At 42.6% G+C, this 20,321-nt stretch overlaps 1 protein-coding gene across 1 annotated transcript; it reads right to left on the bottom strand.

The window, feature by feature from the left end:
- Nucleotides 1-139: 139 nt before the first annotated feature.
- On the bottom strand, nucleotides 140-15,834 carry calb2a (calbindin 2a). The gene is made up of 11 exons (XM_035155879.2): nucleotides 15,645-15,834; nucleotides 11,462-11,538; nucleotides 11,249-11,338; nucleotides 9,905-9,985; nucleotides 7,378-7,434; nucleotides 5,163-5,240; nucleotides 3,617-3,672; nucleotides 3,464-3,503; nucleotides 3,241-3,294; nucleotides 1,546-1,617; nucleotides 140-501 (listed from the first exon to the last, which is right to left on the bottom strand). Exons 1-11 carry the CDS (start codon nucleotides 15,736-15,738, stop codon nucleotides 385-387), a joined length of 816 nt encoding a protein of 271 aa, XP_035011770.1. The 5' UTR covers nucleotides 15,739-15,834; the 3' UTR covers nucleotides 140-384.
- Nucleotides 15,835-20,321: the final 4,487 nt, after the last annotated feature.

Below are 20,321 nucleotides of genomic sequence, written 5' to 3' on the forward strand. Positions count from 1 at the left end.
GTCAGGAGTTGCAAGTCAGGCACAGCATGGGCGGCAGAGACAGGGATGAGGTCAGAAACTGTAGAGGACAGGGTCGGGAGAGTCGAGAAGGCCAAAAGCTAGAGGTTGTCAGAGATGTCATTGTCGGGGGAGCGGATCAGGCTGCAGAAAAATGGGGGTTTTAAGAGAGAAGAGCTGTTGCGTGCTGCCAGTGCACTTATCATTCTTTCTGAAGATGCAACTTAAGGGCGGGTTGGCGGGGACATGATGGGGGAGATGTGGGAGTGTCCGGCACATGCACCTGGTTTACACTGCCAGGCAGCTGGAGGTGGAGGAGGGGTGGTCTCAGGAGAGCAGGGCGGGGCAGGCAGAGAAAATGATGTTATGCAACAAGAGAGGAGAAAGTCACGGGATGGGCTCCCTGCAGAGGACGATCTCCAGCTCGCCGCGGTACAGCTTCCCTCCATCAGAGAGGTTCATGATGCTCTGCTTGTAGCCCGTCAGGTTCTTCAGGTCCACCTCCTGAACACGGGGGGGTAACATGGAGTCAGGAAAGCGGATTACTCAGGAAGAAATACTAATTCTTTATCTGAATAAAAACCAATGTTAATCCAGGTACATGTAACTAAAAATAACTTGAGCCTATACAGACAAACTACAAATCTCTTAGAAGAAGTAAATCAGGGTTGTGTTGAGCTGACAGTTCAAGTTTTAGCTTTTTTTTCAGGTCCATCTTGGTTTTTTGAAACCAGAAGTAACCATATTTGGAGTAGTGGGGGGTGGAGCCTGACTCCACGCCCACCTACACATTAACCTGCACCCATTGGTCATTACTAGATGTCACGCCCCAATACACATGGTGCTTTATGGTCAATTTGACTCTAAAGGGACCATAATTTATAAAATGAACATTAGCTGTATTGAATAAGACTTTAAACTAGAGATTGAGACATAAACTCCTGAGGAAAATATTTACTGACGTTATAAATCAAGGTAAAAGTAAAATAATTTTCTCATAGACGAGAAAACGGACTTCTTGCTGCAACAAGTGGAGTCGCCCTCTGCTGGTCATTCGAGAGAATACAGGTTTCACGCAATTCTGTATTGGCTTCACTTTCCAGACCAGGAGTTAAATTACTGTATGTCTCATGGGAACTGATTTTGATTTTATATACAACATCTTCATTTTACAGGAACTCTTAATATAAGTTAAACTTATTGTGTCATGCTTGACATTGTTTGTATGATTTAATGTCCGTTCCACCAAATTCAAAACTAAATGAAACTAAACAGGATGTTTTTTCGAAATTCAAGATTTAGTTAATTGGGATTTATTATCTGCTGATCAGAAATGTTTGTGTTTAAGATTTTTAATCCCTGCTAACTTTTTCTTCCTCGTCCTGTGATGTTGCACCAAAACTAAGACACACAATAAAAAAAAATGTATAACCCTGAATCATTCGCTGGGATAAATAAAATGTGCGATCTGAGTTTTTGCTCTCACATTTCACTGTGTGTAAAAAGTGAACAAATGCATGTGAACTTTTTCCAAAGCCCTCATCTCACCTTCTTGTTTTTCTGGTAAAGGTCTCGTAGCAGAGCATCTAACTCCAGCTCGTCAATGTAGCCGTTCCCATCCTGAAAGAGTCAGAAACACACAGTGAGGACGGGAAAGAAAGACAAGATCATTGGAGACAGTGAGAAGACTGAAGACAGTTTCTCATCAGCCTGCACCAGCTATGCTTGGATTCTGAGCTTCTTGGTTTTTGGTGCATTGCTCGGCTGCTTGACTTCATTCAATATTTCATGGCTGCCGTTATGAATGCACCAGCCAAATGGCCATTCATGAATAATGATTTAAAAAACGACTTCCCATTCACAACTCTGTAAAGAGGGTTTGCTGTAAAGTGCAGCCACTCCGCTAATTAATGAGTTATGTGTCACATTCTGGACAGTCTCAGTACAAAATGTTGGAAATTCTCCTTTGGCAAGTGGCACAAAACCATGTTCTGTTCATCTAGGCTCAGTTTCAAGATGACTTCAGAGCTTCGTGTCTTGCCAGCTTTATTTTTTAACACTGTAGGTGCTCTGTGATGATTAGACGGAAGTGTCCCAGATCTGGGGAATAAAGTGTAAATCTATTTATTTTCCCTTTAAGGATGAAAGACCCCGTACTCCGCAGAGTTTTGGTAAAACGCAGCGACATCAGGTATCGGCCAGTCCCTCTAAGTTGCACGCCATCTTGCATTTCAGACATTTTCAAGGCCTTGCACAGTTTGGGGCGGTGGCACAGTAAGCACTGTGAGCCATGTCAGTGTTCAGCTGACCGGCCACAGTTCGGCCTGCGCACGATGTCTCAGCATCAGTGACGGCAGCTGCCTGCGTTTCAGCTGCGAGGGCTGAGCTCATAACAAAATGATGAAACTAATTACACACACAAATGGTGGTGCGCTGTTCACAGTGTCTACATGAATGGACCGGACCACTGGCTCATCCATAATTGAATATTCAACCCCGTCCTCTCGCGAGTGAGCAAGAGGGACTGCAAGCCCTCAGTCCAACGAGCCACGACATGAGCTCACGCAAGCCCCCCCCACCCCACTGCTGTGAAGCATTGCTCTATTCTGACTTCACGCTCTCCGACTTTCAATGCCAAGGCTCATATACTGACTGAGACCGAGACAGTGGCCGGAATTTTATATGTTCAATATAATAGAACATATATTAGTATATATATATATATTAGGGTTAAATCGTTTGATGAATGGACTTGGATAGAAACGGAGAGAAAACCAGGAGAAACTTCTGTATTTATAAAGATCTTTTCTAGACTTGATCACCACTCAAAGCTCTTTATACAGTTTATTGCCATTCACCCATTTACACACATATTCATACAGGGCATCTATGGGCAGCACGTTTTCTATGAGGGACATGCATATGGGGATGAATGGGATTGAACCTTCTGGTTAGGGGACGACCACTCTACCCCCTCGGCCACAGCCGCACCCTAAGACGTAAGAGACAGAACTGACAAGCCTACAATACACCAGTGGTTCTCAAACTAGTGGTCAGGACCCCCTGGGGGCTTGTGAGACACCAAGGGGAGAGGTTTGTGAGATTATGTTCAAAACTCTGATAAAATGAATAGAAATTAAACAATTAGAAAAAGGCATATTTTGGCCATAATTGTCAAGAGTGTAGTTTTTTAAATTGAAAGCATCTGTTAGTTATTATCACCTTAAATAAAATGTCACCTACCTTATCATAGAATGTGAAGATGGCATTGAACTGCTCAGTGGTCAACTTGACACCCTGTAAAAACAAGATCTTCTTTTCATTATCGGGCTCGGTCACAATAAAACTAAATTGAAGTTAATCATTAATATTTAGACTGGAGGCTGCAGCACATTAATTGTACACGTAATGTCACCAGTCACATTAATTATCAATGCAAACAAGCTATTTTCTGCTCGTTCCCTACCTGGAATTTGAGTAAGAAATTCTCCTGAACAGGAAGAAGCCTGCGGGAGAGAAGGACTTCATTAGCGGACACAATAGCTGTTAAATTATTCAAATCCTTCTGCAGGCGATGTGTTTCAACATTTATACAGTGAGCAGAAGCCAGTGAAATTACCTGGCCATCTCTGACAGGCCCAGCTTCCCATCTCCATTCAGATCAAACATCCTGAGCTACAAAGTGGGAGCAGAACAGAGATAGGAACAGACAGACGAGAGAAACTGAAAGCATCTGGGTTTTTTTGTGTTTTTTTTACAGGTATATTCTGTCAAGACGAAGGCAGATGTGGTCCCATGAATGTCAGCGACTGGGAAATAGAATGGACATCCATAATTCATCCGCACTTTTTTAAACAGAGGACCAGTTAAGGTTCTGTCTATAAAACTTGCATCAGACATTTCAGCCGATGAATGATGGTGAACCTTTACAGAACAGAGGTCTAAAAGTTTTAGGTGAGAGTTTCATTTAAAAAAGGAAGAAGAAATAAGAATTTAATGACATGTTTTATGAACATTTTATTAGTGGTTAACGGGATAAACGTTTAGTGTATAAGTCGAATAAAATATTGTGCTTCTTGTAAAAGCCAAAGCAATTAAACTGAGGTATTCATTTCAGAATTAGTGTCCATTTAATTAGGACAATTGGCGATATCAAAAAAGTGTCTTTATTCCTCTGATCATTGTGTTTCCTTCATACTGGACATGAAACACATCTGTGAAGAAGCAGTGGGTATGTTGCTTGGGTAAATCAGGTCAGCTCTGGGGCTTCCAGGAAGAGGCAGATGTGAGCACATCTGGGCTGTAAACACACGACCTGCAGGACACAGCGGTTCATGACCACTCAGACGCACAGCGCTGCTGCCACCGGCACGGAGAAGCCTCTAAGATCCTCCAGGCCAGATATGTACACCTCTCATTAAACCTACTTATGGCTCACAGTGTGTATAGGAGTCCTTCCACCAAGATGGTACATTTTACTCAAGGAAGAAAACCACACATAGGCCTAAACGTCATCCTCGAAATGTAATCTCATCAGCAATTCAGTATTGGTTCTGTTGGGTTTTTATATATGATGGAATTCGTTGAAGGGGAAATTTGGTCTCAGAATTGTAATATATGTTGTTTTTTTCTGATATTTCATCTGAGAAGTTGAAGCTGAATACATGATGAATCACCAGAGCTGAAACTGCTGATGTCAGCAGGAAAGCTGCTGTTCCAAAAGCAAGTAGTCCTCCTACCCTCTGGAGGCGAACTTACCGAAGTACCAGAGTCTGACCTTGCTGCTCCTGCTTTTGGAAAATTCTTATTGTTTGCTTTGCTCATTCCTTTGCTAGCAAACTACGCAAAACTGCAAAAACGAATAAAAGTGCATTTGGGGTGCAAAGGGGAACAAATGGGCCACAAGGTGAATAGCAATTTGGTTATTTATTGTACTTTTAATTACTTTGAGAGATACAGATGCATAGTAAGCATCTTATTTGGGTCTTTTATCCTGACGTTACCGTATTGAAACCCTTTTCTGAGCTGCAGAAGAAATACAATATACAACCTGTTCTAGTTTGTTACAATCTGGTGCGAGGAAGACACTAAAATACACTAAAATCTATGCGCAATGTGGGCTTCTCCTGAGTATGTACGAGTCCACGTGTGAGTGTGGGTCTTACTATGGTCTGTGTGTACTCCTGCAGCTTCTGGTCATCGTAGTGTCTGTTCGCCTTCTGCAGCAGGTCTGACAGGAAGCCCTGAGGACGGAGAAAGAAACAGACATGAGCAAGAACATGCAGAAATGTGGCAAACGCAAAAAACACAAAAACTATGAAAGAGCTTTAATTAACGTTACAAGATAAAATACAAAGCTGTAGATTCAATGGCACCATCAGATCTCAGTTATTCACATTAGTAACATATAGTGATTCTCTGATATCATCTTTCAATACACAGCAAAATCTCTCGTAAACATAAAATACTGTAAAGTTACAAGTTTTTTTAAGTTCGAAGTAAAGTACAAATAACGATAGTAAATAAGAGCACAGTTTAGTATCTTCTAAATATTTAGAAAGTTTAAAATAATGAATGACAGATGAAAGTAAAAAAGCGAAAGAACAAGGACAAAAGATAAGAAAAGGAAAAAAGAAAATGAGTGAATTGGTATTTTATGAGTTATTTTGTGTTTTGAATGTAAAAACTAACTGCAGTCATTAGATAGAGTAAATGTAAGGCAGTATAAAGTGAAAATACTCAAATATTATATAATACTCTTTTATTACAGTATTATTACATATTTTCCACGTCTGCTCACAGTCGTCTGGTCAGAAACACGTCTGCCATCTGCATTTTCCCAAAGCTTTTTTAAAAGCCACACCTGAGTAGCTCATCTGCACCTGGTCAGCTGGAAGAGATGCGATCCCATAACAACCGGAGCAGCCTAATCCGTACACGCAGAATCACTGACCCCATTAACGCTCGACTCCCGTGTGGAGCTTTTTCCTTTATGTGATTTGACACAACGTTTCCAGGAGGTGCTGAAGTGAATAATATTTGTGCGAACTGTGGAGCTTTTTGCCTCGGAATCCTCACCTGAACAGAATTGGTCATTGGGGAATTTCCTGTTGGTGCAGTCACTTAACTGTCGTCTGTCAAAGCTGCAGTCTGGTTCTAAACACGCCCTCACGCTCACATAGAAAACACGGCGACGCACTGAAACCTCTCAGGGCAACACTGGACGTTTTTAGCTCAGATGTCACTTGATGGCCCTGACAGGGAAAATCCTGCAGCTTGGATTCAGTCAGTTTCTCATCCTTACTTAAAGAATCTTTGAAGTCAGATAAGAACGTAAATATTTTTGTTGCAGTCGCATTTAAAGAATCAAAACTCCTGGAAAAAACGCTTATTCGGTTTCTTTGCTATGGACGTTGACGCCACTGCCACGTCTGAGCACTGACGAAACACTCACATGTACGAATTGGAGACATGTGGACGACATGACGGCGCCCCAAAAGTGAAGCTAAACTGTCTTGATCGCCCCCTGCTGCAGAATAGGTCATAAACCCTGATTCCTCCATGTTAGTGGACGGGACAGAGTCCAAACTCAAGTCAAAGCACACGTTGAATACATTTTTCTCAAGGATGGTTTATGTCATTTTTAGGTCGTTCTTATCACACTGACGTTTGTTCATTTTTATGGTAAGTTTGGTTTTAATTTGTTATTTGATGCAATCAATAAAGGGTGAAACGCCATGATTGACAGCTGAGACCGACTCGTGATTGGTTGAGCCCGGAGTAAGTAGATGTTCGGTTGCTTCTCTTGTCTAACGATGAGGTTGAATAAAGCTAATTGCATGAATCCAGATAATTTTTTGCATACAAGCATTGGAGTGGTATCAATCTTCTCCGCTGATATTTGGCTAGAAAGTGAACACGAGTATTTTCCAGAGTCTTGAAGTTTTCCTTTAAATATATAAACAGATTCAGAACTAATATCACGGTAAGGAAGTGACTCAGCGTAACTCGTTCTTTTCTTTTTATTAGTGCTAAACCACAAAACATCTAGTCGGTGACTCGGCACAAATGCACACGAGTGCATTTACAACTTAAGGAAAACAAGACTTACAGTTTTGATTACATGTAAATAAACTGTAACGGATTATAGGAAAAAACATGTGATACGGTTTAAGTCTCCGCCTCAGCGGCTGCGTAACTATTTGATTAGGGTTTTGGGAAGGTGCTCTGTGAATGTGCATGGGGGGGAAAGAAAGAAAAAAGACAAAACAAAATAAACATAAGTATATGACGACTTTAAAAAACAGATGAGTAAATAGTTTGAATTAGATTTTTACAAACACATTCTAAAGTGATGTATGACTTATGTTTATAACGTACCTTCAATTCATTTGCTTCGATATAGCCACTGCGATCTGTGTCATATCGCCGCCACGCCTGAAAGAAATCAACAAACACTGGACTGAATTTTCTCTGATGCACAAACACCCTTTCCTCCATCGCTCTTTAACCGCGCTAAGAGTTTGATTCTTCTCTCGTTCCAGAGGGGGGGACGACCACAGAAGCGTGGACCGCGGCTGTAATCACACAGTTTTCGATACAATCCCGTCCCGCCCCCACATACAGAGCAGAGGGCAGCGAGAGACAGAGAGAGAAATGAGGGAGGGAGAGAAAGTCATTTTAATGAATGTTTTAATCTAGCAGCTGTCCCTGTCCAAAGAAGGGCTCCTTATCAAAGATGGATGGCCTTCCCCCCTTCTCCTCCGCTCCTCCTCTGGGCTCTGCAGAGAGGCGCTACAGTGGTACAGTGGTTATCCATTATATATGACTCTGAAAATAGAAGGTTCTGCTTCCTCATTCTAACCCTTTAAAACCCTCTCTGCCCACCTCCTCCGCCCCGCACCCTTCGGCAAAGACTGATTAATCCCCCACCTCTTGTTTTATGTTCTCAAACTCCGGCTCTCTTCTTCCCATCGACATTTCATTTACGTCCTCTGTGTTCGCCGCGTTCCCCCGTTTGCCCTTTGCATCCTTCTCTCTTTCCACACCTTCTTTTTCCTTCATCCTCCTTCTCTCGTTTCATTATTCCCTCTCAATTTGACACAGGAGACAAGGACAGCCTCTTCCCCACATGTAATTGGTTTCTAATTGACTCCGTCCTTTCACTGCAGCAGATCTAACACGAAATCTGCCATTGTCTTATCTTCTGAAGGGGTTTTGTGGAATAAATGATTTTCCCGTTCCTGGTCCCTTTCAGCTCTGCAAAGGGCTTTTTGTTACTCCGACGTTCATTCATTATTCATAATTCAGAGCAGCTCTGAACTTGTTTATGCTTCTCTGGAAGTTTTCATATAAAACCGTTTCTTAAACAAACAACTCTGTTGTTACATAAGAGACTGAATTGGTCATTGTTATTTTCTGTTTGGTGAATTAATACAGTCAGTGATTTATCGGTTGAAACCATAAAAATCAACCAATATGAGCCCTTGAGCATTTATGTTTGCTGATCCGCACCAATATGAAAACATTGATATAGATATGATGTGTTTTACATGTGTAAAATATGCCAATGTTTCTCTTTATATTCTCTTTATTTACTCCCTTATATCAGTTTTAGTATATGTCCAATAAAAATCCATCTCAGTGCCACTGTCTTGTTTAAATATTTGACTTTGACACAGATGTTATCATTCAAATGTTTCAACATGTTAGTATAGAAAATATTTGTACTGGGTTAGTTTTCCCTTCAACTCTTCATTAGGTTTCTACTTCTGCTAAACAGAAAGTGTGTGAAATTGTGTGTTGAACTATTGTTATTCTACCGATTATGACACATAAACAAATGGGGCTCATGGAAATATTCATTAGGCCTTTTCTTTAATTCTTTATGGATGTAAAACATGAATATTATATAAAGTACATTTACTAGCTCAAAGTAACCACATTTACTGTATATAGTTTTTTTGTTGATGTAAAAGTTAAAAACACAGAAGCTCCTGAAATGTCTTGTCAGTACAGTTCTTGACATCATGATGCTCTACATTTGCATAATGCAAGGCTAGCAGCTAGTCTGACACGCCCCCAAGTGGTAGTGGTTGACCAATCACGAAGGAATGGGCCAGCTGGCCAATCAGAAAAGACTGGGCTTTATCAAGAGAGGGGTCTTAAAGAGACAGGAGCTGAAACCAAGTGTTTGGGACAGAGGCTGAAAAGAGGAGCTGCAGCGATGGACAGTCTGAGGGCAGTTTTTAACATCACAGCGTATAACCCTTTAATAACACAATGTAAAACTATGAACCTGACAACGAGAACAAAAATCTCCTTTAGTGCTTAATGTGTGTTGAGATTTTGAATGTCAGCTTCTCTGCATAACAACCGATAACTATAACTAGACCAGCAAACACATCAGGAGGGTTATTTACCGAAGGGATTTAAACCTCAACTTTCCTTTTCCTGTCGAACATGAGCGTTGACTTCTGCTCAGCCACTTCTCCAGTTCATGATGGAGCAGGTGTTGTTGCTCGATTTCAAATCCTTCTGCTACGTCTCAACAGCAGACACAGGCAACCTTGTGCAATGGAGGCACTGAGTAGTGTGTGGTTTTCTCCACTTAATTTCACTAATTAGAATCAGACCTTCAACCACAGACAGGGAACTAATCCGTGAAATTCGCTGGTAGGTAGAAACGAGAACATGCAAGCTGTCGAGGCCTCGCATGCTCGACTGACTCCTGACTCGTTAACCAACAGCTCGTTAAAGCCAACCTGTCCTTGCTACGTTTCACAGCGAACAAGAGGCTTTTGTGCAAGAAGTCGAAAAGTATCGCTAAGAACGGATCAAATAACAGAGTTTGTTGCATTAGAAGAAACATACCGGTCCGTCCACGCTCACTCAGAAACACACTTACCACCATGAATTCAGCACTGGAGCTGACAAACTCTCTGAAGCACAGCAAGAAGTTCTCTTCAGTGGGGAGAATCTGGGCCAGCTGAAGAGACAAGTGACAGGGAAATGGAAGTGGTGAGAGCACAAGATGGTGGAGTTGAAAAGCTGGGACAGAAGAAATGGAGGCCGGGGAGCTTTTTGTCTGCAAAGCTTCAAATGGGCACCTCCGACATTAATAATAGAGAGACGTAACCTCAGTGGCAGGGCTATGCCTAAATTGGAATTCTTTTAAAAAACGATGTTTTCGGATGCTTTATATTGGATCTTCACGACAATAATTGAAGCTAAAACTCATTTGCAGATTTTCCCGGCTGGCGGTGGATTATTGATATTGCAGAAAAGCCCTCCTCTTCGCATCTCTTTCACATCTCACTCTGAAAATGGTAAAATCGAGGGGAAAGCAATATCCCGAACTGACGCTCTGCAGGGACGATAATAAAGACGGCTTTTATACCCGCCGATCTGAGTATTGATCGGGTTTCTGAATCCTCTCACTTGAGCTGTAGTCCTCTGGCTTTGTGAATCATCTCACAGTTTTCTTTTTATAACTTTTTCTCACCAGCAGAAAACACAAAGCTATTTTCTTCAAGTGTGTTTTTTGGGTCTGAGCCACATTTTAGTGAATTTAACAACATACAGTAATTACACATAAAGAGAACCTTTAGAGCATGGCAATGGCCCAAGGCAATTGCACAGATTGAAGTTTGGAAAATGTATATGAGTAATATACATCTTATCATATTACTGCCAGCTGCAAAGTGACTGTCAATTTTGGAAGAGCATCGTGGTTTTCTTTATTTATAGTCTTTATGCTTCTGGCTGCTGGCCATGGAAGAGAGTGAAATTAATCCTCTCATCTAACTCTGCAAGGAAGGAAGCATACATGCAAAAACTATTCTTTTAAAAGGTTCAGTGTGTAGGATTTAGGTAAAAGGCAGAAAGTGAATATGAGGTAATCCTAGTGATGTTTGTTTCATCTAAATTGTACGAATTGTTGTTTTCTTCACACTAGAATGAGCCGTTTATATTTAAATACTTTATATTCACATCAGGAGCAGGTCCTCTCTACGGAGGCCGCCATTTTTTTTACAGTAGCCCAGACTGGACAAACTAGACATATTTTGAGTTTTTGTGACAACTGAAGCTACCACAGGTTCTCTTTCATGTTTGGAAGGGGAGGGTGAGGTGAGGGGTGTTCAGCTGCAAAATGACACTTCACCACTAGATGTCACTAAATTCTACACACTGAACCTTTAAATATAAAAAAGATTAAAGCATAATAACACACAAAGCTCCAGATCCTCACCTCTGACATCTCAATCCGTCCATCTTTGTTCTTATCAAACTTCTGCATGAACTCCTTCATCTTTTCTCTGAATGTGGGGTTTGAAGGGTCCTGGAAAAAAAAGATTTGCAGCCAATACAAGTGAAGCCCGACTGGTCAGTGTGTGTGTGTGTGTGTGTGTGTGTGTGTGTGTGTGTGTGTGTGTGTGTGTGAAGTTATAGTCCCTGGACTTACCACCCCCGCTCCTCTCCGGGCCATCTCCAGCTCCCTGAAGAAGTTTTCCAGCTCCTTCCCCTCGATGTAGCCATTACCTGGGAGACAGACAGACAGGTAATGCCATGTTGATCCTAGCATCCAACACGAAGGGCTTTACTCAGTATTGCAGACACGCAGAAAACCCCCCATTAAGTCAGATGTGGTCGCAGTGTCAAACACATCGCGGTTTTGCCGTTATCGATTCAAACATGAGTCTATTACCAGTAACTCTGTTTCTTCTATAGACTGTTGACTAACACGATGCAAACTGATCACTCCTCAAAGACTCGCTGCGTTCACAGGGTTGCACACGAGGAGAAGCTATATATGGAAAATTGCTTCTTTAGGATTCTGAAGGTGATGATCCACAAGCAGCTTCTTTTATTCCAAGGAGATCAATAACACAGTCAGAGGGGAGTTTGGCAAATGGGACTAATCAATATGGATGACAGTGTCTGGGAGAAACAAAAGTGTGAGGCCTAAAATAAAAAGTAGATTTTCAGATGAAGTTTTTAACGATTATATAAAGTATGAGAGTGACTATATTTTTTGAAGAACTTAAGCTTCCTCTTATCTTGTTTCACTGTGTGCTATCAACCATCCTGTCACATTAGGTGCATGCATGTCCATCATATTTTAGTTTTTTGGGATTCTGTGATGACAAATTCATCCTGGGGACGACATAGCAGTTTTTCTCCTCGTCTCATTTTATCTTTATTCCTGGTGTTCGGGCGCCCTGACAGAAGCTATTCAGAGGACGAATGAGCTGCGCCGGCTTCGCCCAGGTAGTCTGTGAACCGGTGCCAATATTCTATCAACAAGCGTTTTGAGCGGCCGGACAGATGGCTCCAAACGATGTAACTCGCTGCTTCAATAAAACCCTGGAAGGCAGAGCGGCCTCATTAAACACTAACAAAGATTATAATACCATCCACTTCCTCTCCGCTCCCTCTAACTCTCTGCCTCAGCCTCATCTCTGAGTCCCTCTCTCTATCCGAGCAGCATCTCAGCGGCTTTGTTCTAACCATGGAAATTTTCACATGTGTGTGTGTGTGTTGGAATGCGTGCACGCTCCTCAGTGATATGATCAAAACTCATGAGTACGAGCTGTGCTGTTTCAGTAAGTGGGACACAATGCCTCGCTGCTATCGAGCCTCCCTCCCTCCTGTGGGCTTTATTGACATTTCGCTCTCCGGAGAGTAAAGACCTGCTTGATAATTAAACAGAATAAAATGGGATTAACTACACGGCGAATGAGATAAACTGACAATAAAAATAGATTTATGAACAGATTAGAGGGCCGGAGCGCTGTCGTTCATTCAATACATGCAGCGACTGTGCAGCCGGTAGATTTGTGCATGAGGGAGCATCTGTGTTTATTCACATGCAGCATGAGTTCTGTCTATCAAAGCTTCATGCTGAAGGTTTGTGCTGCAGCCTGATTAGTGTGTCCTTGTTTCCCCAAAGTGTCCACAATCCAGTGGCTGATCATCTACAGCGAATCAATGATGTTCTATCAGTGTGCAAATGTAGGAAATCACTGCCAGTGGCTGCAGACCTCAACTCACATTTAAATCATTCACTTTAAACTACTTTTATACGGACTGCAGTCCCCAGCGACGCTTAACAAAAAGGATAAGTTGAGTAGATAATGGATGGATGGATATACGTCTTAATGAGATGGCTCATTTCAACTTGCCTGCATATACTTCAGCCTCTTAAATCTTGCACCCGCTGCCAAAGTAAAAGCCTCACAGACCCACTTTTGGCACACTCTCTGGGATACTGCGTCGGTCTCAGGAGATTCAGTGAAAGACGCTTCTGGTTGTGATTCTAAAAATCCAACATAGGAAATCCTCTCAAACCGGGCAGCTGTGCCAACTCATATTTCAAAGCCTATATAAAGTGCATTTGCCTTTCAAAGCAGAGTGCAGCCCTGTGTATTCAAATGTCTTGGGCTGGGATCAAAGTTTGGTCGATTCGAGGTGAGGATTGTGTGTTAATCATCAAAATTCCCACGTATGCAGGTAAATAAAAATAATTGACAGCAACTGTTCTATAATTAGCGAATGGAGCTGCAGTTGTTTCCTTCTGCAGCTTTGAAGTGACTGAATTGAAAAGGTTTGACGGTGACGGCAGAGGAGGATGAGAGTGGAGGAGCTGCGAGAGAGAGAGAGAGAGAGAGAGAGAGAGAGAGAGAGAGAGAGAGAGAGAGATGCAATCCAGATGAGATTTGATCCTGGGGAATATGTGGTTTCATCATGTGTGGGTGCATCGCCTCTTGTGTATTTTTATCTGCAACTCAGAGATGTTTACTCATTCTGAGCAAACAAATTAGTTCTCCACTCCTGCTGCCCGAGCCACGAGACACTCCCAGTATAATGAGCGCAGGAATCACACACTCCAGCCAAATCAGTGGATGCACAGTGCGGTTGTATTTGATTTGCAAAGCACGATATGTAAAACACCTCCACGGGTTTGGGCTTGAAAACCTGGTTGGAACCGCCCTGATGTCCACACACACACACACTCTGGCCAAGAGAAAATTGTTTCAAAACAGAAATGACAACTTATCTGTTTGGCTCTGAAGCCTCTGCACACCTACCACCTCCTCATTCCACCTTGATTTCCCTGAGGAGTGTTTCTGCATGTGTGCATCAAAAACAGCTCCCGTTAACAATGAATTCCCAAGTGTGTGTGTGTGTGTGTGTGTGTGTGTGTGTCTGTTTGAAACAGATGACTGCGACACATCCACCTCGTACGACATCTGGAGAAAGTTGAGTGAGCGAGCAGGACTGAGGATGTTTAATAACGACCAGTATGTCCCACATACTCACTCACTTTTCTGCTGATGACTAATGGATATTTTAATTAGCCCGGCTGCAGCTGATAACTAATAAACCAGGGAGCTGGTTAACAGTGTCAGTTTGATCTTATCTCCTAATTAAGTGGCTCACCGAAGGGACCAGGGCTTGTCCTCTGATGCTGTAACATGAGCCAATCGTGACCAATTTGACATTTTAACAAAGGACAACGAGATGCTGGAAATAAAACAAGATGATTTCCTCTTTTCAAATTGTCCATTGTCCACAGAAGTGTCTATAATCCTCCATGAGACTTTCATGCCAGCAGCGTGCCTGATGAATTTGTGATTTAAAAGAGGAGCTTGTCGTCCTGTCACTGTGACACAGACACGCACAGATATTTGTAGAGTGAGATGTGAAGATTGAACATGAACAATGAACAATGAACAATGAACGTGCATGGATCAATACAAGAAGATGATCAAGATTGAGACCATATAGAAAAAAAGGGGGAGAAAGTAATACACGCTGAGGATTTTATGACATTTTAATGACATAGTAAATCCATAAAGCAGTGAGCTATCTGCAGCCGAGACGCGACGGAGCAGCTCTTTGACTGGAAACACATATCAATGCTCCTGTGAGCAGAATCACTCTCTCACTGATGATCACTGTCAGTGATTATAGGTGATTTTAACCCTCAGAAAACAGAGATTAACTGCTGCAAACTAACACTTCAGCCGAGAGTTCAAATCAAAGCCCTTCACTATTGACGAAATGAAAATGTCAGGCTCCTCTTTGTGTGCTCATTAGCTTTAATATGGAACAAAGCTGCAATTAGAAATTCATATGCAGTTTATACAGCATTTAGGGCTGATTTTAATACTATGAAATGTCACTGTATTATATGTTTTAATCACTTAATAGAAAAAATGTAATGATACATCTGCTTTTGTGGGCTATTTAACAAATTAAAAATGATTTCAATAATATCAATAATAATATATCCAAGATATTGTGCCTATTTGGATTTTTTTCATCAATCAAGTAGAATAATATTTTCATAGGTTACACACAAAATAGTCCCTATATTTAATTTAATTAACTTAAATATCCCTGTCAGGCACCTAGGGTCTTTTAAAACTACAAATTTACTTTATAGACTCCCAGAAAAATATATTCTTGTTTTCAAATTGACAAAATTGTGACTTCAATATGTCAAATTCATACTTTTGCTGTGATATTATTCTCCTCCTCATCCCTCCATCTATCAGCTGCATTGATAACTGACCTTCTTCATATCTCATGGTTTCTGAGTGCGGATGAACTTTAGAGAGAGAGAGAGACACAAGTCCTACCGTCAGCGTCGAAGTGTTTCCAGATGTCCAGGAACTGAGACGCGGTGAGCTCAGCCAGATGCAGGTGAGGAGGCTGCTGTGCTTTGTTGGCCATGATGCTGAGGACGGATGCTGCTGCTGCTGCAGGTTCACAATCCCGCTGATAACTTTTCTGTGTCTCCTGATTCGAACGCACCCACACTGGAGCCCCGGCGCACCGCCCGCCGCTTTTAACCCCGCACACGAGCTGCACCGACCCTGCACCGCCAGAGGGGGCGCACTGCCCCAGAGAGAGTCCATCTATCCGAGTCAGCGTCCCTGTCCTGCTGTGTGTGTGTGTGTGTGTGTGTGTGTGTGTGTGTGTGTGTGTGTGTGTGTGTGTGTGTGTGTGTGTGTGTGTGTGTGTGTGTGTGTGTGTGAGATGTCAGAGAGAGAGAGAGAGAGAGAGAGAGAGAGAGAGAGAGAGAGAGCATGTGTGGATGTAGTTGTGTGATGTGACGTCTCTTGCACTGCAGTGAGCATCGCTGTATGTGCACGTGCAGACATGCGTGCCTGTATGTGTGTGCCTGTGTGTAGCCTTGATGCATCATCATCATTACACTAAATGCATGTCAGTTGTATGATGCCAGTTGCAAGATGCTTCATACAATGCATGTCTGTGTGTGTGTGTGTGTGCATGTGTGTGCGTGTGAGAGAGCAGAGGACACTTTGGCCGGTCCTCACTTTTTCCATGGGCTGTTTGAGGGTTAGGACTTGGTTTAAACATTAGAATTAGATTTAGGATTGGAATTAGATTCTCGGTTAGGCAATGAGTTGTGATGGGTAAGGTTAGGGTAGGGGGGAAGTGTGTAAGCATGAAGACTGTTTCAATGCTGCATCAACATAGGTACCAAGTATGATCCAGTGCAAGATGCATGCTTCTCCATATTATGCATCCCTGTATATAGTGTGTTTGTATGTGTGTGTGTGTGTGTGTGTGTGTGTGTGTGTGTGTGTGTGTGTGTTTGTGTGTGCGTTCCTTCCCCTTACATCTGTGTGTGTATCTAAGCGTGCAGCTCCCGGAGCCCGTCTACAGTGTGTGAGGCTTCACAGACTTAATTAGAACTCACAGGCTAATCATCTTCCCCACGCTGCCTGCAGCCAGCAGTGATTAGCCCACATAATAAATGTAAATTCTGGAGAAAAAAAAAGAGGGAGAAACTTTTTCATAATGGCCATAGAGAGGCAGCCGAAGCCACAGATCCTATTAGGAGAATGAGCATGAAAATAAACTAGTCATGTGTATTTCTTCTACTCATTTACTGCAAGAGGTGATAATGTTGAGGATGAAGTAATAAGGCTGTAATGAGCACGAGGGCAAGTTTCCCTGGAAGCATTTTCCTGCTGCTGGATGGAATTAGCAAAAAGACACATATCACATATCACTGACCCTTTTCAGTTGACCTGTGTGGGTCTGAGGAGGTTTTCACAAGTCCTGGAGAGGCTGATTTCCACAGACCCTTGAGCAGGCATTTTGATTTGTCATGGCATTTGGAGCACAGTTGTAATTAACAGCATTAAGAATGGCTCTGTTCCATTTGCTTGTCCAGTAAATCGTGCCAGTGTGCAAGCAAGCACAAACCCAGGGTCCCGGGTCAGGATGAACTAAATGGTTATTAATTAATGTCGTTAAATTACGTCCGTGCTTTTCCTGCTGTCAAGATGTTGTCGGGACATCCGAGATTAAATTACATGTGAAAAATAGGTTAAGAAGATTTCACACAATGCGACAGTACAGCAGTGTGAAAACAGCTTGATCATCTTTTTGATTTCATATTTAAAAACCTCCAACCTGCATTGATTTGTTTTGGAGCCGGTGCAATCAGCTGCTAACAAAGTTATTAATAATTATAATTAGTAGTAGTTTTACTCGTGTTGAGGGTAACGAACAGAGGATGTTGCACCTTGTTAAGCCCGATTAGACAAATTGTAATTTGTGACTATGGATATACAAATAAAATGTGATTGATTGACGTGCAAACACCACACAACGCCCTGGTTAGTCAGCAGGTTGGAAACCATGAACCTATTTGTTGTGAGGCAACGGTGCTAACCACTGCACCACTGTCACACCTACATGTAAAAGGTTTAATACGATCATATGGCAAACTCGTATCACGGTGAGCAACAGTAAAGGTGCAAGGAGGTGAATTCTTGAACGTTGCAGACGTCCTGGCCGATCACCTCCCAGCTCTGAGTGTCGTCCTCTGGTTCCTCTGCATTGTAAAGTACTGAGCCTTTAAAAAATGAGCTTGTTGAGAGGAAAATGTATTGAATACATGTTCTTCATGTACGTTACATTTCACTTTCAGCACTGGAGATGTTACAGTAACGTTCTGTCATCACATCAAGACTAAATGACACGTGTGCTGGATGTTAACATCTCGTCCTTTCAGTGCTAAAGGTCAAGTCTACCTCATCTGAGGCTGTGATGGTGCAGGCAAACACAATCATTAACATCATCCAGATGGAACAAGTATGGTGCTTTTGGATGCAGAGTTAAACCCTGACCCGTCACATCTCCTCTGAGGTGCAACCGCAATTTTCCACATCCACCTTGCAGCTCGCTGGTACAGTACTGACACGCTGCTGGCAGCCAAGGCAGCGTGTGAAAGTCAGCAGAGACGTTCCCTCACAACCACTTTTTGTCTCACGCTTGTAAAAGTCACATTCACTAACAGGAGCAGTGCCGTCTCATAGGAGCTCCGGTACATGACGGTGCACAGGAACAGCTGTGTGTGTGTGTGTGTGTGTGTGTGTGTGTGTGTGTGTGTGTGTGTGTGTGTGTGTGTGTGTGTGTGTGTGTGTGTGTGTGTGTGTGTGTGTGTGTGTGAGACACAGAGAGTGTGTGATGGCTTGTGACAGTTTTTCTAAGAGTGTGAACTCAGCAGAACTATTTCCTCAGCTCCTCTTTTCACCCTGTAATAATCAATAGCGGGAGCTGGGCTCGGTTGGCACGGCGACAATAGATAGATCAACATTGCATTACAGACGAGGCCTGTCGCCAGCCTGCGGGGGAGCTGCCGAGTCAAACACACTTCATTCTCCTCTCCTATTCCCTTTAGTCACTGCTACGGTCTGTCTTCATCTGCTCGTCCTGCCGTCCACTTCCCTCCCTTCAAAGCAGAGATCCTTCCACTTGCATCCCTCGTGCAGATCTGTGCAGACGCCTCACTTTTTGTTGTGAAGCTGAGGCGTAAATGTGTGTAAATAGGATCCAGACAGTACGGATGCTGTGTTTGTGTCGTCAGGCCGCCTGCTTCATTTGTATTAATATTTCAGTTCCACAGCGGGCTGCACCTCGACACGCTGTATGTAGATCAATTATGTAACAGAAGGGGAGCGGAGCACGGAACAGTCATTTCCACTTCGTCTCAATGTCACTGCGTCTTCATCTGTTTGATGCTTGTTTTGGTGAAGGATTGAGAGAGAGAGTGGATGTGTTGATGAGGTGTGTGTCTCTCTCTCTGTGTGTGTGTGTGTGTGTGTGTGTGTGTGTGTGTGTGTGTGTGTGTGTGTGTGTGTGTGTGTGTGTGTGTGTGTGTGTGTGTGGGACCCAAATCTGTTTATTCAGTGATATTATGGGGAATAGCCTTCAAAAATAATTAATGGTCTGAATTTATATGAGCTTTCCTCGTCTTGATGACCAGTCAAAGAACTTTATAGTTTTATTTGCCATTCACCCATTCACACACACATTCATACAGTGCATCTATGTGCAGGACTTTCTCTGAGGGGCAATCTTAGGGTTCAGTATCTTGCCCAAGGGCACTTGGGATGGGGAAGACTGTGATTTAAACCTTCTGATTAAAGGACGACCGCTCTACCCCGTCAGCCACAGTCCCCAACAATAGAGAGACAAGTGTGTGTGAGTGTGTGCGTGTGTGCGTGCGCGTGTGTGTGTGTGTGTGTGTGTGTGTGTGTGTGTGTGTGAGTGTTTGTGTGTGTGTGTGTGTGTGTGTGTGTGTGTGTGTGTGTGTGTGTGTGTGTGTGTGTGTGTGTGTGTGTGTGTGTGTGTGTGTGTGTGTGAATCCATGCCAGAAAACAACAGAGTCCAGATGTCACCTGAAAGTTTTTTATTCGACAGCATGTGAATGAACTGACGATGAGTCATCTTGCAGGAACATTCGATTCTAACCTGGATACAGTAAATCTGATTAAATATAGAGACACAGACAACGGACGACTAACGAGGAAACAAGATGTAACATCTGCTGTTATCTGCACACAGGGAAACAGAAAGAATGGTTGTAAAAAACAAGTTTTGATTACATCTTCAAAACTTCTTTAACAATCCTGTATGTTCGAATGAATTCCCTGTGTGTGAACAACACACTCATTCAGAGTGGAATTCCCCTTCAAGGCTGCCATTAGCATCTGGATGTGAAGCCTGATACAAATGGTCTAAGAGGTGGATTGCTGATCTGGGGCTTCTCGGGCCTTTCCAGCTCTAATGAATGAGACGGTCAAGAGAACCTGGCAGGAGCTTCCAGATCCGCACAGAGAAGATTGAAAACTGCAGGTTCTCTGGCCGGTTCCCTGATATTACACTGTAATGGACTTTTGTTGTGCAAAGAAAACAGATCCAAAAACCTTTCAGATTATATAGGCTATGTATATTTGTATATATATATATATATATATTTAGTGATTGATTAG

This window comes from Hippoglossus stenolepis, chromosome 5 (genome assembly GCF_022539355.2).
Source record: "Hippoglossus stenolepis isolate QCI-W04-F060 chromosome 5, HSTE1.2, whole genome shotgun sequence".
In the NCBI taxonomy this organism is placed as follows: Eukaryota; Metazoa; Chordata; class Actinopteri; order Pleuronectiformes; family Pleuronectidae; genus Hippoglossus; species Hippoglossus stenolepis.

Bases quoted from the DNA above. Each gene is read 5' to 3' on its own strand.
- calb2a (XM_035155879.2), bottom strand. From the start codon at position 15,738: ATGGCCAACAAAGCACAGCAGCCTCCTCACCTGCATCTGGCTGAGCTC. The intron at 3,673-5,162 runs GTAAGACCCACA...CCCACTTTGTAG, and splicing joins AGGAGTACACACAGACCATA to CTCAGGATGTTTGATCTGAA. The intron at 3,295-3,463 runs GTAGGGAACGAG...TTGTTTTTACAG, and splicing joins ATTTCTTACTCAAATTCCAG to GGTGTCAAGTTGACCACTGA.